Genomic DNA, 16,055 nt, shown 5'->3' with positions numbered 1-16,055 from the left:
ATAAAGAAACACCCAAGTAAAGTTTAGGGGATTTATGGGGGAGACCCTCGAGGCTAGGTGATATTGGTGAATACCCAGAAGTGGCGCCCCCAAGTGCCCAGCGGGCCACTATTGAGGTGCCGCTGCACTATGGGGCGCTTCCCGAAGCTAGTAGGAGTTAGGGTGGTACCTGAACTTCTTACGCAGTACAGCTAGTCCCTTGCTGTGTGTCCATACGAGGCGGGCCCAGCAGACCAGTCATGTTGCCCAGGCACCAGCTGACTACAGAAAGAACAAACTGTCCTTAACTCCTTCCCATACCAAGCTCACTACTTAACTCGCCTTTGCCTATTCACTTCCCAGTCATTCCCATCTTTCTCCTTCTTAACCCCCCTGGCCTCTTGATTAATTAAAAATACCCCTCTATTCGTTGTCCTCTTCCCGAGGAAGATTAGGAAGTGTAGACGTCACTTGCTGTCTTCTTTCAAAGGTACTACTAGTATTCTTCATACTCTGTTGTCCACATAGACAGTACAGCACGTTAACCTTCGGAGATCATCGCACTTGATAACGTCACGATACCATGCGGTCGTTCGCACCTTGGATTTTGAGCCTCTTAGGCGCTTCTGCTGTAGCTTCTGCTGCCGATGCGACAACCGAAGCTCCCTCCGATGTGGTCTCGCTCACCGGGGACACTTTCGAGACTTTCGTCAAGGAGCATGACTTAGTTTTGGCTGAGTTTTTTGCCCCCTGGTGTGGCCACTGTAAGGCTCTTGCTCCGAAATATGAGCAGGCCGCCACTGAGTTAAAGGAAAAGAACATCCCGCTTGTCAAAGTGGACTGCACTGAGGAAGAGGCTCTTTGTAGGGATCAAGGTGTCGAAGGCTACCCCACGCTTAAGATTTTCCGTGGCCTTGACTCTGTTAAGCCTTATCAGGGAGCTCGTCAGACCGAGGCGTAAGTGTCACCTGTTTGACAGCCTTGCTCGAATATTATTGACACTAGTTTCATAGGATTGTTTCATACATGGTTAAGCAGTCACTCCCTGCTGTGTCCCCCGTTACCCCAGAAAATCTTGAAGAGATCAAGACTATGGACAAGATTGTTGTTATTGGTTATATCGCGTCTGACGACCAGGCTGCCAATGAAATATTCACTAGCTTTGCCGAATCTCAAAGAGACAATTATCTCTTCGCCGCCACAAGTGATGCATCTGTCGCTAAGACAGAGGGTGTTAAGCAACCTTCGGTTGTTCTCTACAAAGACTTCGATGAGAAAAAGGCTACCTATGATGGGGAGATTGAGCAGGATGCCCTTCTCAGTTGGGTTAAGACTGCCAGTACTCCTTTGGTGGGTGAGCTGGGCCCAGAGACTTACTCTGGATATATAACGGTATGTCACAAAGCACAACCTCAATCTCGCTTCACAACATGTTATGAATAATCATGAGTTTCTGACATGAGTTTGGTGAAGGCTGGCATTCCACTAGCATACATTTTCGCCGAAACCAAAGAAGAGCGTGAGAAGTTCACCGAGGAGTTTAAGTCCATCGCCGAGAAGCATAAGGGTTCTATTAATATTGTCACCATTGACGCCAAGTTGTACGGCGCTCACGCCGGCAACCTCAACCTTGACCCCTCCAAGTTCCCTGCATTCGCTATTCAAGACCCTGAAAAGAACGCCAAGTATCCTTACGACCAATCGAAAGAAGTGAAGGCCAAGGATATCGGTAAATTCATCCAAGACGTTCTTGATGATAAAGTCGAGCCAAGCATCAAGTCGGAGGCTATTCCTGAGGCTCAGGAAGGCCCGGTTACTGTTGTTGTGGCGCATTCATATAAGGATCTCGTCCTTGACAATGACAAGGATGTCCTTCTGGAATTTTATGCACCATGGTGCGGACACTGCAAAGCGTAAGTTCTTCCCCCTCCACGAATTTTATCTGCTCTCTATTGGGAATACCTAATCAAATTTGAGTAGCCTTGCCCCGAAGTATGAGGAACTTGCAGGCCTTTACAAGGATATCCCTGAAGTTACCATCGCCAAAATTGACGCAACAGCCAACGATGTCCCCGACTCCATTACAGGCTTCCCCACCATTAAGCTCTACCCTGCCGGCAGTAAGGACTCCCCTGTTGAATATGAAGGCTCTCGCACTGTGGAGGATCTCGCGAACTTTGTCAAGGAGAATGGCAAGCATAAGGTTGATGCTCTTGAAGTTGATTCGAAGAAAGAAGAAGAGAGTGGTGATGTCACAGAGACTAGGACCGCCTCTGACGAGACTGAAACCCCTGCTCCTGGCGATGACAAGCCTGAGCATGATGAATTGTAAACTCCATTTGGCTTGATAGTTTTATTCATATTCATGAGTTCCTGTCTTCTACCAGCAACTTGAGCAATTACAGCTACTTTCGTCTTATGTACTTTGCTGTTACATCCTACGCACAAGCTTCTTCGGGGCTTGCAGCTCAACCATGCTTAAAGGTCTTCTTGGCACAATATTTGGGTATATCTTTGAACCTCATATCTACCCTTAGATAAAGCTGGGGAAGCAATTCGTTAGTTCTGCATCCCTAACGCATGACCTCAACGTTAGCTTCAGAGACTGTAAATCACCATACTAGGCACTACCATACCGTACGAGCTGAGTATAGCAGCTTTTTAGGCTACCTAATACTCCCAAATTTACTAGTTATCACCGCCCACTAAAATTCTAGAACCGATGAGCTGTATTTCACTGTGCTTAGCTTGCATGCTAATTCTTAATGGCCAAGGGGTACTTTCCAGTAAGACTGGTGAGCATTAGAAAGAAAGGTTCAGGGCTCACCAATATTAGTTATTTGCGTTGAAATTCCAGTGTCTCTCCAGGTCCCAGATACTACCTCAGAGAATGATAATCAGGATTTTTGGGGGAGGTAGCAAGATTGCCTCACGATTGAGGTGTACGATATAAGGCCTCCGAGCTATATAGCACGCCAAAGAGAAAGAAAGGGAGAGCCTTGAAGGTGCAAATTTTGAATCTAGGATGTCGAGACCTAACAACATACATTCATTCATAACAACCCCAAGCGATGCCGAAGAGCGTTGATTATGACCTCACTTAAATTGTACCATATTCCCAATAGGCAGAACAAAAACGCCAAAGCTGGCATGGTTCGAGTTAGACCGCATATTTAGCTTGCTGTCTCTGTGGCTGCTAGAGCTTCGAGAGCATCGGTATCATCATCAAACTCATCTGTATCCTGGAGCTCCAAGGGCTGTGTGACCACGTCAGCCAACTCTGCGGCTTGTGATTTAGATCGCTTTGCCCCAGAGTATGCTAGTTTGTCAACAGAGGCTGAAGGACTTTGAATAGTGCCGAGGGGGCTGGTAGTCTTTGTTCCTGAAGTCAGGCTCCAATCAATGACCTCGTCTGGACCGTAACGTTCAGCCAGCCACTCGTTGCACTTTTTAAAATGTCCATTGGTGAACTAATTACAAAACATCGTCAGTTGTACTCAGAGAGAAGTGTGGAGCTAATGCCACACAAAAGATATGAGTTGTTTATACTCACAAAGCCCCTGGATGCACTGAGTGGGCTAGGATGAACTGATTGAAGTACAGAATGCTTCTGTCGGTTAATACCTGCCACACGCTTCCCCGCCGGTGTACCCCATGCAAGAAAGACAACTCCGTGAGATCGCACTCTGGCTACAATGTCAATTACTTTCTGTGTAAAACGTTCCCATCCTTTGTTTGAATGACTAGCAGCTTGATGTGCACGAACTGTTAGACAAGTATTAAGAAGCAATACTCCACGCTCAGCCCATGGTGTCAGAAGCCCTCCTTTGTTAGGTGGTCGTTGAAAGGAGGGATAGTCATTTTTGATACCTGTGTAGATGTTGACTAGAGAGGGAGGGGCTGGAGTCGGAGGTCGGACTGAGAATGCTAAGCCATGAGCCTGGTTATGATTGTGATAGGGATCTTGTCCGACAATCACTACCTTCACCTTGTGAAGGGGTGTATGTCGAGACCTAGAGCAGCGTAAGTATACTTGTACCGCTTGAAGAGACCATCCCGGCACTGTACCAAGAGTATATCTCGTTCTCCGGGGGGAATATTTTGACCCCCGACTGCTTTTCCTTTTGGAGGAAACGTTTCAACGCTAGAAACTCGGGTGCCACCAATTCCTCTTTCAGCTGAGCCAGCCAACTTTCATCCAATGTGTCGATCTCAAGCTGCAGGAGCTCCCTTTGTTCCGAGGTCAACGACGTTACCCATCCTTGTTTATTAAAGCTGGACGAGCGAGATGATGTTGATTTAGGTTCAACAGTTTTAGCCTTGGGAGGACCGAAAAAGGAAGTAATACTACCCTTCTTGGGCTTCTTCGCATCGACGGGAGAGGTAGTCAAATGATTAGCACTGCGCTTCTGGCCTCCTGGACTGGACATGTTGTGTGTGTGTGTGTGTGTGTGTGTGTGGGAATCGACTCGTCCTTGGGAGAAAAAACGAGAACAATTGTGCCTAGGGAGTCGAGCGATAATAATTGGAGAGGGTGATTACAACAACAGTAACATCAATCAGACAAAAGACTCACTTAATATGAGACACCGTTGCATGCTCGCAGGATATAGAGCTGGAGTATGATGGACTGCCAGTGGTTTAACCAACAATGTGCACGCAACGCGTCAAAGATCGCGTGTACTGACGCGTGATGATAATCTATTCTCGACGTGGTAAAAGAGCTAACTAGTGCTGAATTAGTCCACGGGTAGTATTTTGACAACAATACTCCGTACATTACATGTACTACTAGTACGGAGTATTGGAATTGGATACACCCTTAAAGTAAATACATTACTACCGGACTGAATATTCTTGAAACCTACCTAATCAAAATTGGGGTAGCACTGGTAGCTAGTAGGATTGATCAGATAATACGAGAACTACGGTAGATTCTCCGCACATATTGAGTAGTAATTATAGAGTCTGGTGTGCATTTGGATTGAGTATTCGGTCCCGTAGTTGTTACCACTAGTAGTACTGCGTCCCAGACCAAGCATAGTGACTAACCTCTTTTGGATACCTAGTCTCGCAGCCTGAGGTGCCCACTATCTACCTAGACAGACTTTGACCTAAAATCATTTCGAACCAATCATCGGAATGAAAGCGCAATGGCTACTACTCTGCATATCATCATCACTCTACATAACACACCACATACCACTTCATGGAGTCGTTGTATTTACATATTTGAAATCTTCAATATATATCAATAACCTAATGAAATGGAACTGACGTGGCTTGCTGACATACCTCAGTCGCGGCGTCGCACCAGAGCCTTGAGGCATGTGCCCATTGCCAAAGAAGAAAGGTGCGTCTGTATGGGTTTTGCGGCATGTGAGGCCAGTCGATCAAAAGGTGAAACTGGGTTCAACTAATTATGTAAAAAGAAACGCTGTCGTCATTTAGGTGCATACAATGCCCAACCCCAAGACCAATATAAGCCTACGTGTGTGATCGATCAAAATGAACCTGACGTCACAAAACACTCATCAATTAATCCACCGACAACTGGGATACAGGTCAATCCAAGGGAATTTCGCCCTATTTCTCCTGACTTCCCCCAGACGGAGCGTTTTGTGGGAGATCTTAATCCGGAAGCTGTGATTCGGGAAAGACTGGATGCTTCATGCCAAAGTCAGCTTCGAGACCGGATCGGACTTTGGATCAGCTCACCAGCTACCTGCAGCAATGCAAAAGACCGAGGAACAGCTGCTGCTGCCCCAGGAAATCCATATGAACCTCTCGGTCCACAATCTGTTGCAAAACTATTACACCAGCGGTATGCAACTGCCTTGAAAGCTTGTGAGCGTCTCCCTCTTCCGACACGAGATCACTTGATTCCCATTTATTTCTCCAGGGTCAATCATATTTTACCACTTGTCGATAAGGATTCATTCTTGCCTGCCTACTCTAAAGAAATGACATCAGTGTTTCTAGAAAGGGCTATATGCCTTGTTGCTGCGAAAGACCGAACAGCCTATCCTTGGCTTCGACTGGCTACAAGTGGCCCTGTCATGACGCCACGCCAGTTCTGCTCTGAATTGTACAGAGGCCTTGTAGTCTCCCTCCATGAAGGGCTTGAAACCGATCGAATTACTCGTATCCGCACCTTAGCGCTGATGTCCTTGCATTGTGAGGGCCATGAAGGGGCAGAAGCCGCTTCCATGCATCTTTGTCAGGCGATTCACCAGGCTCAGACGGTCGGCCTGCATCTAGACCGTCCTGGTCAAATACCAGGGGATTCCTCAACGGGCCTTTTTTGGTGCTTGTGGACGTTAGACAAGATGCATGCTTGCATAGGCGGTCGCCCTGTTCTCTTTGCAGACCGTGACATTGGTATCAAGAAGCCCGGGTTAAAGCCCTCCCATGCGAGGACTGCATTTGATGCTTGGTTTGCAATTTCAGATTTACTCGCCCATGTGATTTCATTCTATAGGCCAACTTCAGATCATACGGTCGGGTGGGAGGCCGGGTTTCCGACTTTCGAAGAAATTATGGGCGACGATGTGCGCGAGGATCTGGACTTTACTACTCTTGGTGGGTGTTAATTTTGGTCAAGCTTAGTCCTTTCGGCCAGCCCATTATTGTTTATTTTCTTGCCCACTAAGCTAAATGAGAACTTAGGCTTCCTCGAGCTTTTCTACCACGCCGTTGCCATTCTTTCATGCAGATACAAATTGACCGGTCGCCCTGATGGTTCCAAATCTTCGTATATACGGCAAGGTCTTTCTGCTATTCGAATACACTCCATCGTAGCTACCGAATGCTCCCAGGACCTCCCTGCAATTCCCATTGTTCCGTATGCGCTCACACTATCTATGGGCGTGTCGTATCAACAGTTCCGCTCGAGCAAACTTATCACCCATTCTGATCGTGCCAAAGCTAGCTTGGAAGCTTGCTGTACGCTTCTAGAAGCCCTAGGGATTTCCTGGTGTTCTGCAGAAGCAATGGCACGGTTAGGGCGAAAGGCCCTACACCAGATTGATGGGTTAAATCTTGGTTCTCACAAACCCAGCCAAGCTTCTACCCAGCCGCCAGCGCCCGGCAACATGCTCATTAACTCTACAAGCGCGCAAAGCGCTGAGCCTGTCTTACATCTCCCATCTTATCAGAGCGATGACTATCCATTCAATGACCTGTCTGCTACCAAGCAAGCTTCCCCAACTCAGGGATCACTAGACCCTCCAGAAAATAATATGCAAGTTTGTGAGACCGATGGTCTCGCCGATATTGACGTGCTTTTTGGTGACTTTTTGGATTTGTCGTTACCTACAAACTTCTGGGACCCGGTTTTCTTACCCTGACGAGTAGCATACAGGAACGTGATGTTACTGCTCTGTAAGGAAAGGATGTGGAAAGGGTGGCACCAATAGTACCTGTCTTAGGGAGATTTGCCGGATGGACCATTCTGCGATTTCTCATTCGCGGGAAAGACTTTTGGATAAAAGGCAATGCCGATCGTCATTAGCGCTTAGATCTGAGGCTTCCCTTGAGTTTTCAATGTTTCCCAGCGACAGGTTGTGTTTGCCTATCCACGTACGGACTTCTCTTTGCACTGCCTTATCTTAGACAAAATCTCAAAGAGGCCATCAAATCCCTTGCTGTTGAATCCCAATGTCTCTACTCCATGCACTGTCCATAAAATTATCGGACATCCATGATTGGTGATCCCGGTCGGCAAGTCACCCAGTTCAAACACGAATCATAGTGCGGGTCGACGGCAGTTGAATAACAAACACTTCTTGGGCATACGGCGTCGGGAGTCGGAACCCAGGATTAAAGGTCGAAAGAGGACTAATTGACTTACTCAGGGTTCTGGCGATTAATACTTCCATTAGATATTGCTTCATGATTTTCACAGAGGCAATCTTTGAGCTTAAGGTGGGGAATTTAACATATAGAAATATTCTGGCATCATGGATAATTCATAAACAGTGATGATGTGGTCAAGGTTGTGGCTCCGCCTTTTGTCGTCTACAGTCAATCTTTATCGGCCCTTTTCAAGTAATAAGGCAAAGATAGCAGTATTACTATAAGTAGGTACACATTTATGTTTCTTTTATCACCGCTACCTATCCAATATTTAATCTTCTCCCGCCCCTCTCGAAGTCTCGAAGTCCTAGTCACTACGCGCCAGCTCTCTGGATCACTCTTACCCAGCGGAGCCTTTTTAAATGGTGATGGCAATGAGCAAATGTTAGTTATAATAAGTGTTTAATAATAGTAGGGGTTTCTCCTTCGCATCCGTAAAAAACGAGAGGGGAAGAAAGGAGAGAGAAAAGCTCTCATGTCAATTTGCCGCTGACCCTTATTAGTCAAGAGTACGGAGTAACTGGTTATACGTTTACTCCATGGATCTCCTGGTCTGGCATTCCATGAAATCAAATATACTCCGGAGTATAGCAGTCTACTAGTGGAGGAAAAGGGAGTAAAGGTGGTACCAAAGATTATTGCCATGGCATTTGATTGGGTCCTTCCCCTGGAAATCCACCTCGTTACCCACCTGTAGGAACAGCTCTGGCAGGCTTGCACAGGCAGCACATTACCCTCTTTATTTTAAATCCCCACCTATTCATGGTTAATAATCTAATTTAATTTTCTCCTTTTTGCTCTTCATTCTTTGATCTCCAATGCCACTATTTCAAAGCACAATCTTTATCTTGTCCTGTGCTGTTTGACTTGCTACTTCCTACTTATTGCGCGGGCGAAGTACTATATACTAGTATTATCATGCATTAGTTCAATACTCTCCAACTCACTGTGTTCGTCACACCTCACATTACATACGTCTGAGGAATCCGCGGAGAAAGTTGATTTGCACCCAGCTCCTAGCTGGCGAGGTGTATTACCAGGGCCTATATATATCGCTTACTTGGATTAATTGCACTCAGTGACCCCGGTTGCTTTTATACAATCCCTGGCGTCTGCTCTCTCTTCTTTTCTTCCCCTTTTAAGATTGTTTCTGGTCATGAAAACACCTTCTTTTGCGACTGTAAAGCGCCCTGGAGCTTGAATGTGTGAATATGGCATGGAAAATCCGGTCTTTCACCCAATAGAGAAGTGGCTCAGTGTGCTGCTTGTGGTATCATGTGCAGATAGAAACACACAAATTTCCCGGAGCCCACCCACGCCAGAATACGACCGGAAAGAATAAAGAGCTTGGCGGCTAATCGTGCCCGTGGAGTCTCTGCTGGAGGCTACCTTAGCATTCATGGCTCTCATTTCCAAATCTCAACAGCAACGGACTACCGCCACCGATGCAGATATAAGGGCAAAACATAAGTCAGACTATAGCAAAGACATTAGTCGAGCACCGATCCATCCAATTCCCCAACTACAAGGACCTTTCGAGGAATCAATTGTTGAAGCCTACGAAGGCACTAAAAGTGAACGGTTGGTTGGGCTTGATGCACAATCCCGGCGTAGAGACCTGCTAGAGAGCATCGAATATCAACGACTGTGTGGACGGAAATGGCGCCAAGGGCTCGGAGAAAGGTAAGAAATCAACACGCCTTCATAAAGCACAACCCCTTGTTTTCTGATAAACGTACAAACTGACCGATATTAGGTATCATCCGTTTTGGAAGCTTGTCGCTCAAATGTCCTTCGGCATTCACCTTCTAGTTAAGAGCCTCGCTAAGTCAGACTTTGAAGTTTTGAGGATCCTTCAAAGTCATGTAGATGAGTTAGATGGATTTCTTGGAAGAACTACAGAAGACTTCCTTCTAATTCAGGTTGATGTGCGCACACGAATTCAATACCTTAATCTTCCCCTTCAGAACCTAGAGGCTTTTGATGGGATGTTACAAGACCGCAACTTCCGCCTAACCATGATTGACTATAATCAAAAAATCGAACATGCCATCGAACGATTCACTACCGCCATTGAAGACGCACTGAAAGATATGCAGAAGGGAAAGGAAGCGATTGGGGTTTTGTGGCGATATTTGAAACAGTCTGCAGAAGAGCATGGACCACTGCCTAGTAACTTGTTCGCCACTCACAAAGCCATGCTAGCAAATACGGAGGGTTGGAATGTAGCCTTCTCGAAACTCCGCCGTAAAGGGTTTGCACTCCAATCCGCATTGTCCCAGCTCTGCCTGGCGATCACCGAATTGCAAAGGCGTGTAGGTGTAGCGAGCAGAAAAGAGGCGGTAAGTACAAGACTGACCATTCTTCCACCTCCCCCTTCTCATAGCTGAGTTAGATTCCTGACAAAGAGCAGGTGTCCTTGGTACGGATTGCGACTGCACTGCCTCGAGACAGGCCAATCAGAGAACGATTATTCGAGAAGCATGAATCCACCATGCTCCCAGAACTCTCGAGCTTAGAAAAGCCATTGCCCAGTGATCCATTTTTACCAGATGTAGTAAACGCCCGGCCCGAGGCACCTATATCTAAGCAGGTTGAACGCCGCAGGGTCACGCGAAAGAGTGCCCCGAATCTTCGAGAGCATACCACTATTCCAGGTGGAGCGGAATGTGTGAATGTTGTCGCTGATGGCTCTAGTCCAGCCACGCTCGTGCCGAGAATTCAAAGGAACTTGAGTAGGAGATTCTCAAGGGCTATACCTACCAGTAAGAAGCTTGAAGGTGAAAATACTGGATTAAAACAATCACGACCCGCTACAGCTCCTTGTAAGGGTTTGAGGTCTCGGAGCATTTCCCTGGAACAGTTAAAGGGCTTCTGGAGACTGAAGAAAGGCCAGCAGTACGAGCAGCAAGATATAGTAGGGCCACCACCTGTACCGCCGCCAAGCCGGCCTTATACTGCCCAAGCATCAGCGAAACGAGAAACTATGTTAACCCAGTTCTTGCATCATTTCAAGTCCGATAGGGTGATTGACGCTTGGGAAGGCACAATTCAGAAAGAGAGCGCCGTCCATCATTCTCCGCAGAGAAGGAAGGATGAGCCTTGCAGCAAGTTTCGTGCGACACCAGCAACACATGATACGTCCACAGAACTTCAAACAAAGCTTTTTGACAGTGACTTGGAGAGATCACTGTCCTGGTTACAGGAATATCCATCACAGAATACATATTTACTAAACCCAAGACGTGATGTTGCACCTAGAATCCACGTTGTTTCCGTCCATATGACACTGTCGGGGGAGGAAGGATGTTGCGTCAGCAATCATCACGATAACGATATAACAAAGACAGACACGCAGTCAACCGTAACGGCTCTACCTTCTGTACCATCTACATAGGTAAACGGCATGAGTGCGAATACCTGTCATTGCAGAAGCTGGCCTCTCACGCCAACCACCGGAGGAACTGAGCACGGCTTAAAAGGAAATGCACTGTCAAAGTGACCATTCTATAACATGCTGTTCGTTCTGAAAGGGATGAGATACTTCATTTATTTATTTATTTCTTTCTTTCATTGGCAAATTTAGTATATACTTGATATTAATGAGCAGTCAGCTTCAGATGTCTTGCGGCCAATGACTGTTAGAGCGTAGAATGACGCAAACCGCACACTGCGTTATTGGGCGATACCCGTACAGCTATGTGATAAAGAACAACAGAGAAATTCGGCTGCTTTTCCAATCATAGTCCTATGGAAAAAGTCTTTTCTCAACCCATCAAAGTAGTACAAGAACGCCTAGAAAGAACAAAGAAGATGAAAATCAGATTAGAGACGAGAAGAAATCAAATCACCAAACCACAAAAGTCCAACTAGCGAACCACATCTCGTGCGGGCATAATATGGGAGAAGCAGAATATTACTTGCAGCGCTTCTCGACGATAGTCGAGCCATGTTCTTCGTATTCCTTCTTCGAAATCCACATTTGATGGAAGGTCCCCAAGCTAGCAAGGATACTTCCGCCAATCCAAGACCCGAATTTTCGCTCGGCCGTGTTTCCTGGCGCGGAGATCCTGACCCGCGGTCCCGGGTAAGTCTGCATAAGTTCTTGGTTGAGGCGGTCGGTGAAACCATGAAGTAAACTGGATGCACCCGTTACGACGACATTAGCTAATAAATGTGGGCGAATGTCAACGTCAACCCCGTTGAGTGCATTTTTGATCAACTCAGGCACAGTCTGAGCCTGTGTTGGAGCCGGGAATGGCGACTCCGGGTCTGGGATCGCAGCTTTTGCATCAAACAAGGACTCCACCACTCTATAGCGATCAAGACCGAATACTTGGTTGTAACCGTCTGGGAACTCGAATGGCCGTCCAGGATTGCTTTTAGCGACTTCCTCGTTTGAGACCCCGTTCGGACCCGTTGCGGAGAGCTTGTTGGGTCCAGGCCACACCTGGACCACGCACTCTTTGAACTCGGAAAGGGTTCGCTCTTCGAGCAGGGTACGGTACGAACCGTCCGGTGCCTTTTCAGGTGGGAAAGTCTTGTACTTTGCCTGCGAGGGTTGACCTGCATCGACAGCAGTTTTTGAGGAAATCAGGTAGTGAGGGGTGATGGTAATAGGTTGCGGTGTGTTTGTCTTAAACAGAGCGCGGATTTGCGATGAGATGTAGTCGCCGCCTAGGGGGGAATGCTGAACCCCACGTTTTAAAATCATTCCATCGTGCACTGGGGTTATGGAGATATTGGAAGCACCGACATCAACAACAAGGGCAGAAGCTTTCCCGGCTGCGAAGCTGAAGGAGGACTAAAGTGTGAGCAGCAGTATGCCGGACGGCTTAGGATGAAGGGGAAGGGGGGGTACATACGCTGCCAGAACGCCGTTTCTTGCCAAATAGAAAGCCGGCGTTCCCCATTTTTCCATAGCGATCTCGATGGTCTTTTCACGGGCTTTTGTAGGGTTCCAGCCACACTCTGACATCAAGAGCGGACTGTCTGCGAGAGGCTTCTCCTCAGCTTCCACCCCCTCCATCTCTGTGGGAAGCTCTCCATCGGCAATATCATTCAAACCATTTTGGAATGGATTTCCCGGCCTAGGACCTGTGAGTCGCGATGTAAAAGAATACTCCCACACTTTCTCTGCCATGTCCCAATCCTCCACAATTCCATCTCGGCCCATTGGGTTATGGACGGACAAGCTAGGTCGCGGGGTAACAAAGACGTCATCACTGAAAATCAGCCTTTCTTGTCCGTTGGAGGTGTATTTTCCATAGTATGTTGGAATCAGGGATTTTGGCGTGTCTTCGCCTGCAAAGCCGGCGCGCGTTGTCGAAAACCCAGGATCAAGTACTATAGCCGAAACCTCATCTGTACGTAATGAGCTGTCAGTTCCTACTCTGCTCTGAAAAGACGTAGTCTATGTTGTGTTTTGCACATAGGAAAGCTTTCCACTGCGCGACGCATTTTCGAGAGACGACATACCTCCACCGTATTCAGCAGTCGAAGGTGGAATGGATGGGTTCATGGCGGAATCAAAAGAGAAGCACCGCAATTCGAGCGGTAGCAAAAATTACCCAGATGACAGCTAGTGAAGGGAATATAGTCCTGACAAAGGCCAGCGAGGCAGCTCTGTGAACAGTGCGGCCAAAAGCGTGGGTGGTGATGGAGGTGATTTATAGAGGGTGGGTGTGTTTTGCGGTGCGGGAACCAAACTTAAAAGGCTTGGGTTGGGTGGGCGTGCTTCATCACCTACATACTGCTGCCACTAGGTCGTATCCCCACAACTACGAACGATTCAGATTTGCTTCTCTTATGCGTACATTTCCATAGCGGAGGACCCATATTATACTTATACTCTCTTTTCTATCCACTTGGCTGCTAATGTCCTAGGTAGATGTCATACACCAAATCACAACGATGATGGACACTGATACTGCCTCGATTCCGGAGACTCTCTTCCGACCGGTGAAGAAAAGAAAGTTCTTGCGACGTCGTCCTGAGGACACGCTAGACGATTTTCGCATTGAAAATCGAAGGGATGACCGTGACCCAAATCCCACCACCCCTCAGTCCCAAGCAGACAATGATACCGTGCACCCTACTGATCTTGTTCGTCTGCGGCGTCTTCATCGCTTTCGCAAGGGTGGCATTGAATTTTCTACAACCTCACGACAGTCGGCAGACAATGATAAGCGAGCTGCTGTATCTACGGAATCAGTAGAAGATCTCGAGGCGCAGAGAATCCAAGCTATGTGTGACCGATTTACAGCACATACTGGACAGACGGTGGATGTTGACAAACATATGTACGATCTTACATCATATCCTATTCTATGGCTCGTATTGTCTGCAATGGAGACTAACAAGATAAGGATGGCTTATATAGAGACCGAAATGGCTAAGCGACACCGGCACACTTTCCCGGCAGATGATCCAGATCGTTCTTTGGTGGGCGAAACTGGTGCTGCCCGGCCCGCAACCGACCCTCCTCAACGTGAACCAGCGTCTTTAGGTAAACTACACGAGATCGATCTTGGCCAGGAGACCAAGCTACAGAATATCGCACGTACAGAGGCAGCGACAAGAAAGTTAGCAGGAGACGATGAATATGAGCATCTCAAACATGACGACTCTCTCTTCAAAGCAGCCCCTGTGGGAAAGGACGAGAGACTATGGCGTCGTCAGAAACGACGAACCAGTGAGGATATTGAAAGAGACAGACTCGTCGAAGAAGTTCTGCGCGAAAGCAAACGTAAGCTCTTCAACACTTCCCATAATACTTTGAGGCATGTCCAAGCTCTAACAAAGAAAATACTATTTCTTGTAGTGGATGTATACGAGGAACCAGAATATGAAGCAGCGGCAGGAGGAGACGACCAAGCTGCTGATGACAGAGTCGCCGAACAGTTCCGAAGAGACTTCCTTGATGCCATTCAGTCACGTCGTCGGGTGACGCGAGTGAAAAATCCCAAGACCGCGAAAACTGAGGCACCGCGGGGTCCCAAGCTGGGAGGCAGCCGGAGTGCTAGAGCTGCAATGCGGGAAATGCAAGAGAAGCAAGGACGTAAATGAATGTCCATTACAGCCTCCCTGCCCTACTCATTTGAATCTTGGGTAGCCTCATTCTTATTGCGACATATTGTCGTCTGTAGCGCCAGCTTACACCCTGGATATATTCCAGCATGATTGATATTCTGGGCGAGATCAAATCGGTGGGTTCTCCTTGTGTCTCATTCGAACAGAAACATCACCGTTCTTATCTTTGTTTGGCGTATTTCCTATTCCACAGATACAAATAGGTGTATGGAGTTGTTGAATTACCGCCATTGCTCTGTATCTCAGGTATTTCTACCATGACAGCCACCGTCGGGACGGAAACATTTCAGTTACCCATCGACGATAATGTCCCATGTTCCAAATTGAGTGAAGTGGATACCTGACGGGTCAGGAATATTTGAAAGCTGTTGCCACCTTCCATTCAGCTATTCCCGTGCAGGAAGCTTGCTAAGGCTGTCAGAGTGGGTGGCGACTATTTCTGCTGTCTCTGAATCGAAAACCCAGCGTGTGCAACAACAGTGCTATTAACCTTGCTTGAATAGGTGAACTGTATAAGCTATAATGTTTTTCTACATAGTGTTTCTCACTTTCTGGCATTGTTTCAATAGTAGGACAATGCGAGTTGGTGTTCGGCCAGTACTTTGAATTGACTGTGAAATGAGTTTACTATACCTACATAGGTGCCCCCTATCCACATATACCATACAGGAGGATGAAACAGCCGCATTACACCAAGTTCACTTGGTTGATGTGCAATAACTGTCTATCAAGTTCTTGGACCTAATACAGGTGGGGTTGAACCCCAAAACTAGACTCTTATCTCTAGATCAACGAGCAAGTGACAGTTCGTGCCTAGGAGAGTTGTTCTTGTGGGATCTTCTATGATCCTTATATTCAATGATAGATGGCGGCTACTACCACCTTCATCATTAGTTTTGTAGTACTGGTAGCGAATTTAGTCGACACTACAAACATTTACAGTAAGATTCGGTACTAAACTATATAGTGTTTTGGCCCGTGTTCTTATAGCCTCGTATGTTGTGTGAGATTCACAGGGCTGCAGGATGCAGGTAACCACCGCAACGCTCGGTACCCCAGCGAGGGGACAGAACTGTCCAAGAGCGCAAGAAAAGAAATAGGGAACCGGTTTGAGAGCTCTGCGATGT

General features: G+C 47.1%; 6 protein-coding genes across 6 annotated transcripts; 4 read left to right on the top strand and 2 right to left on the bottom strand.

Annotated features, from left to right (window-relative positions):
- Positions 1 to 562: 562 nt before the first annotated feature.
- Positions 563 to 2,311, top strand: pdiA (protein disulfide isomerase PDI1; the record flags this gene model as incomplete). Its single annotated transcript, XM_015551111.1, has 4 exons — positions 563 to 936; positions 993 to 1,371; positions 1,453 to 1,892; positions 1,960 to 2,311. The coding sequence occupies 4 exons, from the start codon at positions 563 to 565 to the stop codon at positions 2,309 to 2,311; spliced, it is 1,545 nt and encodes a 514-aa protein (XP_015406457.1).
- A 631-nt stretch (positions 2,312 to 2,942) lies between these two features.
- ANOM_005853 (uracil-DNA glycosylase) lies at positions 2,943 to 4,413 on the bottom strand. The gene is made up of 3 exons (XM_015551110.1): positions 4,048 to 4,413; positions 3,533 to 3,992; positions 2,943 to 3,449 (listed from the first exon to the last, which is right to left on the bottom strand). Exons 1-3 carry the CDS (start codon positions 4,407 to 4,409, stop codon positions 3,153 to 3,155), a joined length of 1,119 nt encoding a protein of 372 aa, XP_015406450.1. The 5' UTR covers positions 4,410 to 4,413; the 3' UTR covers positions 2,943 to 3,152.
- A 1,529-nt stretch (positions 4,414 to 5,942) lies between these two features.
- ANOM_005852 (transcription factor domain-containing protein) lies at positions 5,943 to 7,328 on the top strand (the record flags this gene model as incomplete). The annotated part of the gene is made up of 2 exons (XM_015551109.1): positions 5,943 to 6,561; positions 6,649 to 7,328. 2 exons carry the CDS (start codon positions 5,943 to 5,945, stop codon positions 7,326 to 7,328), a joined length of 1,299 nt encoding a protein of 432 aa, XP_015406451.1.
- A 1,907-nt stretch (positions 7,329 to 9,235) lies between these two features.
- On the top strand, positions 9,236 to 11,233 carry ANOM_005851 (uncharacterized protein; the record flags this gene model as incomplete). Its single annotated transcript, XM_015551108.1, has 3 exons — positions 9,236 to 9,519; positions 9,593 to 10,178; positions 10,250 to 11,233. The coding sequence occupies 3 exons, from the start codon at positions 9,236 to 9,238 to the stop codon at positions 11,231 to 11,233; spliced, it is 1,854 nt and encodes a 617-aa protein (XP_015406452.1).
- A 505-nt stretch (positions 11,234 to 11,738) lies between these two features.
- ANOM_005850 (actin family protein) lies at positions 11,739 to 13,461 on the bottom strand (the record flags this gene model as incomplete). The annotated part of the gene is made up of 3 exons (XM_015551107.1): positions 11,739 to 12,629; positions 12,702 to 13,200; positions 13,315 to 13,461. Coding segments are annotated over 3 exons (1,461 nt in total), but the record flags the coding sequence as incomplete, so codon positions are not given.
- Positions 13,462 to 13,749: 288 nt separating this feature from the next.
- ANOM_005849 (telomere length and silencing 1 family protein) lies at positions 13,750 to 14,904 on the top strand (the record flags this gene model as incomplete). Its single annotated transcript, XM_015551106.1, has 1 exon — positions 13,750 to 14,904. The coding sequence occupies one exon, from the start codon at positions 13,750 to 13,752 to the stop codon at positions 14,902 to 14,904; it is 1,155 nt and encodes a 384-aa protein (XP_015406458.1).
- Positions 14,905 to 16,055: the final 1,151 nt, after the last annotated feature.

Source organism: Aspergillus nomiae (genome assembly GCF_001204775.2).
Source record: "Aspergillus nomiae NRRL 13137 chromosome Unknown contig00153, whole genome shotgun sequence".
NCBI lineage: Eukaryota > Fungi > Ascomycota > Eurotiomycetes > Eurotiales > Aspergillaceae > Aspergillus > Aspergillus nomiae.
This window is presented reverse-complemented; position numbering and strand designations above follow the sequence as displayed.